This window comes from Podarcis tiliguerta (assembly GCF_965153285.1).
Source record: "Podarcis tiliguerta genome assembly, chromosome: 14".
NCBI classification, from domain to species: Eukaryota; Metazoa; Chordata; class Lepidosauria; order Squamata; family Lacertidae; genus Podarcis; species Podarcis tiliguerta.
This window is the reverse complement of record NC_139547.1, coordinates 2,613,949-2,621,879: the sequence shown is the minus strand read 5'-3', so window position 1 is coordinate 2,621,879 and position 7,931 is coordinate 2,613,949. Positions and strand designations below refer to the sequence as shown.

At 43.3% G+C, this 7,931-nt stretch overlaps 1 protein-coding gene across 1 annotated transcript in view; it reads left to right on the top strand.

The window, feature by feature from the left end:
- The window catches only part of MCEE (methylmalonyl-CoA epimerase), a 5,599-nt gene extending 2,504 nt beyond the window's left edge, over window positions 1–3,095 (top strand). Inside the window, exons 2-3 of the mRNA XM_083412588.1 lie at window positions 1,067–1,401; window positions 2,171–3,095. Coding sequence (XP_083268714.1) covers window positions 1,067–1,401; window positions 2,171–2,323 — 488 coding nt within the window. The 3' untranslated portion in view covers window positions 2,324–3,095. The remainder of the gene's footprint in view (window positions 1–1,066; window positions 1,402–2,170) is intronic.
- Window positions 3,096–7,931: the final 4,836 nt, after the last annotated feature.

Below are 7,931 nucleotides of genomic sequence, written 5' to 3'. Positions count from 1 at the left end.
ACCCAGGATTCTTTGGGGAGGGAGTCATTACTGTTTGAAGTGGTGCTCTGCTCTGAATGATGCTGCTCTGAATGTATGGTGCCGGTCTGAAGGGAGAGTGACGTCCAGTTGTATTAGTCTGAATGCCACATCGATCCAGTAGTTCTTGGAAAGTTGGACGAAAACTCTGCCCTTTGGCATTTCCCCACGGCTCAGCGTGAAGCAGGCATGCTGCGTGCCTGCAATGGTTTCCAGAAATAAGAGTGTTTAGGAAGTGTGATAACCACGACAGACTAAATTTGGGGATGGTAAAAAGCAGAAGCCTGTTCATATTCACATTTTAACACATTAGCGAAAGTGACAAAGTAAGACATTTTGCAGTGTGCTTAACAGCTGGGAGGATAAATGCCAAAGGTTTTCTCCCATAAAGCTCCCATAAAGCATGTATGGCACCTGGGAATCTCAAACTTGGGTGCAAGGAGTTGCTGAATATTTGGAGGAAACTGCTTCAAGCCTACTTGACGTCACAGTTGTGCAAGCAGTTCCTTCAGCATAACAAACCCTGAAAATGTTGGTAAATGTATTTCCAATGTCTATTAATACTAAAGGTAAAATACCTTTCCCGTACTGAATAATAATAAGACTTCCTAACATCTAATACTTTGAACATTCAAAGCACTTCAGATGCATTAACTGGCTATAATCCTTACAAGAAAGATATTGCTGGACTCCAACTCCCATCCTTCCTGGCTGTTGGCCCTGCTGGCCACTGGGGCTGATGGGAGTTGGAGCCCAAAGACCTCTGGGCTCCCCAGCCCTGCTGTACTCTCTCCACCCCACCACGCCAGCTTTCTTTGGCTGAGGGGAATTAAGGCTGAAAGTCCACTGGACTAATGCCAGGGAGACCCTACAGCCTCTGCTGATTTCTTATTTCCATTTTGTGTTGTGTGGTACCTGATTGCAACATAATCTCTTAATGTGATGACATGGGAGAGGTGCCCTGGAGAAGACAATAAGGTATGCATTGGTTTTATTGCTTAGAAGCGCTTCTTTTCTCAGTCTTTCTCTCTCTCGCTCTTCTTTTCAGGGCTTCTCAATTGGTTGCAAAAAAGAGCTGCTCCAACAGTGCGGACGTTGGCAGATGCTGCTTCCTTGGCTCAGAAGTCTCTGTGGAAACTGGGTCGACTGAACCATGTGGCTATCGCAGTGCCCAATTTAGAAAAAGCCACCTCTTTGTACAGGGATGTGTTGGGTGCTCAGGTGAGCAAAACGGTCCCCCTTCCTGAACACGGCGTCTACACAGTCTTTGTGGACCTGGGCAACACAAAGTTGGAACTTCTGCACCCACTAGGGGAGAACAGCCCAATCGCTGGCTTCCTGAAGAAAAACAAGGAGGGAGGAATGCACCATATCTGCATTGAGGTATTTCCACTCTGCTTTCTTTTTGTTTGAATTTTCTTTTTTTTTTAATCACATTGAAAAACCTGGGTGCGTTACTTCATAGTAAGGCAGTGTATTCAAAATTCTGAGAATCCTAAGGTTCTTTACTACCTGATTTCTTTACTTCCTTTTAAGGGGTCAAATTTCTAGCCCTCATTATGGTATGTTTTGAGAAGCTTGTTTGTGAGTTGATCTATTTTAGAAAAAAAGATGAGCAAGGGACCAATATGAAAGAGTTATATAAAGCCTAGTGTGGTGTGGAGACAGAGCTTCTCTCTCTCCCCTTTCTCATAGGAGTAGAACCCACTGAGATCATCCAGCAAATCTGAACTAAGATTTAGGACAGACGAAAGGAAGCACTTCTTAAAAAGCACATGGTTAAACTATGGAATGTTCTATCACAGGATGTAGAGGTGGCCACCAGCTTGGATGGCTTTTAAAGGGATTAGATGCATTCTGGGAAGAGGATAAGGCTGCCAGCGGCTATATAGACCCTGATCAGGCTTCTCTGAATCGCGGTTGCTGGAGGTCACAGGCAGGAGGGGCTATTTGGTTTGCCACTGCCTGTGGGGAAAGCCCAGCCTACACAAGGCCTTTGGTTTGCTACAGCCAGTTAGTTTTTAAAGCACAAACCTGTTTTCCAGCCTTCGCATCTCTCGTGATCTTCATCCAATCTTCTTTTTTTAATGTTGAGATTCAGTATTGTTTCCACCATATCCTTCTTAGACAAAAGTTTTCTTTTCTTTTAAAGGTGAACAGTATAACAGATGCCATAGCTGAACTGAAGGAGAAGAAGATCCGTGTTTTGAGCGAAGAGCCCAGAATTGGGGCCCATGGGAAACTGGTGGTTTTCCTCCATCCTAAGGACTGCAACGGAGTCCTAGTGGAACTTGAGCAAGCCTGAGTTGTGATCCTAACTGTGATAAGAAGAAATTAATGCCTATACTAAGAGAGGAGAGGAGGCCTATTTTCTGTGTTTTAAAATTACTACTCCTGATTTACTTGTTATTGAGGGTTTTTCCCTGACTGAAAAGCATTAATAATAATGTGATTTGCCTTAAGAAGGAAAATTTAAATCTTGAAACACCAGTCTTAATTTGGGAAGACATATTTTAGTCACTTGAACATCACCAAAATAAATTTTATTTGACTGGCTTAGGAGTCCTTTGAACTGTATCTTGCAACAGTAAGCTGGGTGCATTTTACGCACGCTCTCCCTCTGGGCATAATTTTGCATCCATTTGGTAGATTTCTAGGTCATCTGCCATCATCCTGCTCTACATTTGTAAGTGACAAGTGAGGCAAGGGCGAGGTGTCTGGTTTTTTTCCCTTCCAGTAATTCCTTCAGTATTCCCTTAAGAAAACAGCCAGCAAGGTATCATCATATTCTCTGTGCTCACCTGTCTAAAGACTCATTGACTACTCTATTGATTGGTTCACTCAATCATAAGATGCTTATGGTCTTGTCTGGGTCCCCATGATTGCTAAGCAATTCTTCACTCCCCCCCCATCCTCTTGAGAATTTGGGCCTTTTGATTACCTTTTGATTACCTTTTGATTACCAATATTTGCTGTCATTTGATCACCAGTGTCACCTGCATAATTTATAGTAGTTTGCATTTATTATTTTGAATTATTACTGATGGTGCATAATAAAACGTGATTTTTGTTTCTCTGCCTAGTTATTTCTAAAAACTAAATGAGCTTTAATTGGCAGCCCAAACTAAGAAAATGAGTTTCAATAAGGACAAATGTCAGGTTCTGCACTTAGGCAGGAAGAACCAGATACACAAATATAGGATGGGAGACACCTGGCTTACTAGCAGTTCATGCAAAAAGCGTCTAGGGGTTTTAGTAGACCACCAGAAGCTTGACATAAGTCCACAGTGTGATGCAGCAGGGAGGGAAATCTAATGCTATTCTAGACTGCATAAACAGAAGTCTAGTGTCCAGATCAAGGTAAGTCACAGTCCCACTCTCTTCTGCCTTGCTCAGACCACACCTGGAATACTGTGTCCATTTCTGGGCACCACAATTTAAGAAGGATGTTGACAAGCTGGAACATGTGCAGAGGGAGACCAAGATGATCAAGGGTCTGGAAACCAAGCCTTACGAGGAGTGCTTGAAGGAACTGGGTATGTTTAGCCTGGAAAAGAGGAGACTGAGAGCAGATATGATAGTCTTTTCACATATCTCAAGGGCTGTCACATGGAAGATAGAGCAAGCTTCTTTTCTCCTGCTCTGGAGGGTAGGACTCGAACCAATGGCTTCAAGTTATAAGAAGGGAGATTCTGACTAAACACCAGGAAGAACTTTCTGACAGTAAGAGCTGTTTGGCAATAGAACAGTCTCCTGTGGGAGTTGGTGGACTCTACTTCCTTGGAAGTTTTTGAGCAGAGGTTGGATGGCCATCTGTCAGAGATGCTTTAGCTGAGATTCCTTCATTGTAGAGGGTTGGGACTAGATGACCCTCAGGGTCCCTTCCAACTCTACAATTCTATGAACCTTGTGCATGTTTGTCGCTTTCAATGAGGCTTATCTCCAGGTAGCTGGGAATAAGATTACAATCTTAGTTTACTGAAACACTGGGTACAATCTGAGAAGGACTATACCACACAATATTGCTGAACATTTGGTTTGTCACTGACAGGAAGGAGCACAAAGACTGTCACACTGGCAGGATAGGTGTGGTAGGTGACTGCCCTTTACAAGCTGAAGAACAGTTACAGCAATACCCCGGACAGGAGAAGTTGGTTTTGAAGAGGGAGCAATTTAAATAATGCAAATGGAGTCTAGAGCGGGAAAAGAAATCCTGATAACACTTTACTAGAGAAAACTGAAGAACAGTGTATAATTTGAGGGAAAACAAATGGAGAATAGACTCATAGAGAAGTTTTGTCTTTCTTACCGCAGGCCTTGCACATAGCAGAGAGACACTCAACTAAACCATACTGAGATAAAACTTACAAAGACCTACACAGCCAATTGCAGCACATGCTAACAGATCCACCACCACAATGCTTGGTTAGATGACTTACTGGTAGCGAAACTAATTCTCAAGTTACAAACTGAATGATCTCTGTAGTTGCACTGTACCTTTACTGGGCACAGGGAGATGTTAGACTTGCAGAATAGATTTTGTTGCTCAATAACCTTGAAATTTGCTCAGAGTCAGCCTAAGACATCTTGCTGTCTGAGGCCAAGGACAAGATGGCACCACATCCCCCTTCTACCTACAGAACTTTGTAAGACTGGCAGTAGAATCTTGGTTCCTGCATTTATATCCCACCTCCCGTCATGGGTCTTAAGGCTACATATATGTGGTTCCCAGATGGTCACCCACCCAGACACTGATAAGACCCAGACATGCTTAGCACCATCAACGCGGGGGGGGGGGGGGCGTTCCTTGTGTGCCTTGGGACCAAAACTGACATCAGCTTACAGGTGAAACTTGGAAAAATAGAATATCGTGGAAAAGTTCATTTATTTCAGTAATTCAACTTAAAAGGTGAAACTAATATGAGATAGACTCATGACGTGCAAAGCAAGATATGTCAAGCCTTTATTTGTTATAATTGTGATGATCATGGTTTACATCTGATGAAAACCACAAATTAACAATCTCATAAAATTAAAATATTAAATGAAATCAGCAAAACAAGAATTGCAAACAGAGCAATATTGGACCTCTGAGAAGTAGAAGCATGCATATATACTCAGTACTTGGTTTGGGCCCCTTTTGCATCAATTACTGCCTCAATGCGGCGTGGCATGGATGCTATCAGCCTGTGGCACTGCTGAGGTGTTATGGAAGACCAGGATGCTTCAATAGCAGCCTTCAACTCTTCTGCATTGCTCGGCCTCATGTCTCTCATCTTTCTCTTGGCAATGCCCCATAGATTCTCCATAGGGTTCAGTCAGGCGAGTTTGCTGGCCAATCAAGCACAGTAATCCCATGGGCATTGAACCAGGTTTGGGTACTTTTGTCAGTGTGGGCAGGTGCCAAAGTCCTGCTGGAAAATGAAATCAGCCTCCTCATAAAGCTCGTCTGCAGAAGGAAGCATGAAGTGCTCCAAAATCTCCTGGTAGACGGCTGCGTTGACCCTGGACTTAATGAAGCACAGTGGACCAACACCAGCTGATGACATGGCTCCCCAATTCTTTTTTCTGATGAGAGCAGCTTTTGCATCTCACTTGGAAACCGAGGACCCAGAGTCTGGAGGAAGAATGGGGAGGCACACAATGCCAGATGCTTGAAGTCCAGTGTGAAGTTTCCACAGTCCGTTGATTTGGGGAGCCATGTCATCAGCTGGTTCCTAAGAAACCTTGCTGCTTGGGGTAAAGATAATATGGTGTCTCCCACACCCCAATTTCTGCACTGAAGCCAATGACACTTCTTATCTTTTACTTAGGGGTGAATACGTCAGTTTCAGTTACTCCCCATTTCTCGTTTTGCCAGTCTGAAGCTCAATTCTCTGCACCAGTTTCCAATAAATAAATAAAAAACTTATTTTTTTATAGAGCATTATAGAGCAAATTTCCCCTAACAAATGGATTTTTGTATGCAATTTTGTCTAGTACAGTGGTTCCTCGGGTTAAGAACTTAATTCGTTCTGGAGGTCCGTTCTTAACCTGAAACTGTTCTTTACCCGAGGTACCAATTTAGCTATTGGGGCCTCCTGCTGCTACTGTGCTGCCGCCGCACGATTTCTGTTCTCATCCTGAAGCAACGTTCTTAACCCGAGGTAATATTTCTGGGTGAGTGGAGTCTGTAACCTGAAGCATCTGTAACCTGAAGCATCTATAACCCGAGGTACCACTGTATACACATTTTGCAAAGCAATTTCTTGGCAATATGATGCTTTTCGGTACATTATTTTCACTAATATATGCATTCGTATGGATGCTTTAACCCATCATATGTGCTTTTGTACACATTACTCAGACAGAGGTAATTCAGAAACACGAGAATTTCAAAGAGTGCCTGGTGTCTGGTTCATGTATTGTTTCAGGAAATGTGAATTAGGTAAGTTCACCCTGAAAATGCAAAGTGAGCCAAACTTCTCCTCCATCCCAGTCTGATGTCAGCGTTGCCTACTGGTCTGAGGGCAGCTGGGAACACAACTCCATTCTCCAACATCTCACTGCGGCTGCCCACCCTCAGCATCAGAGGAGCCCACTCCTAGGGGCCAAGGTCCCTTCACCCCCCTCCCAATAACATATTTGAGGGGGCCGGGACCCCCCAAAGTTTTTTAAAATGTATTCTTATTAAAGATTTTCTTGATTTACAAAAGTGTGTGCAATGTCTCTCTTATTCCCCCCGCCCCATGTAATATTTTTCTTTTTTTCACAAATTGGTTTCATTTGTTGAGACATTAGGAAGAAAAGGGGGAAAGAGGTGGATGGGGGGAAAGATGAGTGGGGGTGGGGTCAGGTGGCGATGTTTCTATTTTACTTAATGGATGTGGGGTTTGGTGTCAGCGTTGTTTGTGCAGGTTCTCTGCTATTCACTTGTGTTCCTTTGGTGGTGAGAGAGGTTGGGGTTGGCCCAGGGTGTGGTTGTTCATTTGTGGTTGGCTGTGGTGGTCGTTGTTTTCATGTGTGAGTGGGGTGGGTGGGTGTTTTTGCCCAATCACGGAGAAATTAAAAATTGCCCCACAAAATCCCCATTCCTCCAAAATGGCCCCTAGTGGCTGAGCATGGCATTTCCTGCTTCAGTATGTTCTTCCCTCGTCATCTGCCTTTAAATGAACTACAGTATCAGGGTTATGGTAAAATATTCAAATTCTTCCACTGTTTTTATGTTTTTATACTTTTCCTTAAGGGGAGCATAAAACACCTTCTTAATAGCACCCCTAATTAAGAGCACATTAAACTCACACATTTTATATAGCACTTTCCGGAGCAGACACAGAGAGAAAGCAAACTTTGATTTCTGCTATAATTTTACCCTCAGTCAAAACTGAATAATTCATCACCCGGCAATGTCTAATGTATAGCTGAATGTGTAATACCCCCAAGTTGTAAGAGACTTCATTAAGGCCTGATTTCAGAAACGGACGCAAGTGCTGTAACTGCTCTACTTTAACTGGAGTGCTGGTCTATCTGCTTTTCCATCTGTAACGTCATTTTACGTATATCAAATGGAAACTGATGGCCTTCTAAAGAGGATAAACCACTAAAGGGCAGGTTGAGAGAATCCAGCGATAAAGCCTATGAACAAGAATATTGAAAGAATCTCAATGCTATGCTGTCTAATGTTTCGCAGGTGAAGAGGAGACCTGTGCAATGTGCTCCTACCCTTCTCATCAGAGTCTCCACCAATTTATTTCACACTACTGAAGGCCCTATCCTGCCTGGCATATGAAGGCTGTATTCAGCATACCCTAAAACAGCTTCCGGCCACTGCTTTTTAAGAATCAAGCTGTGGGTTGTCCTTTTGCTTTAAAAACATTTTAAAATGTTCTGAACAGTGGTTCAGAGCATACCTTAGGCCACGTTCCAGTGGGCTT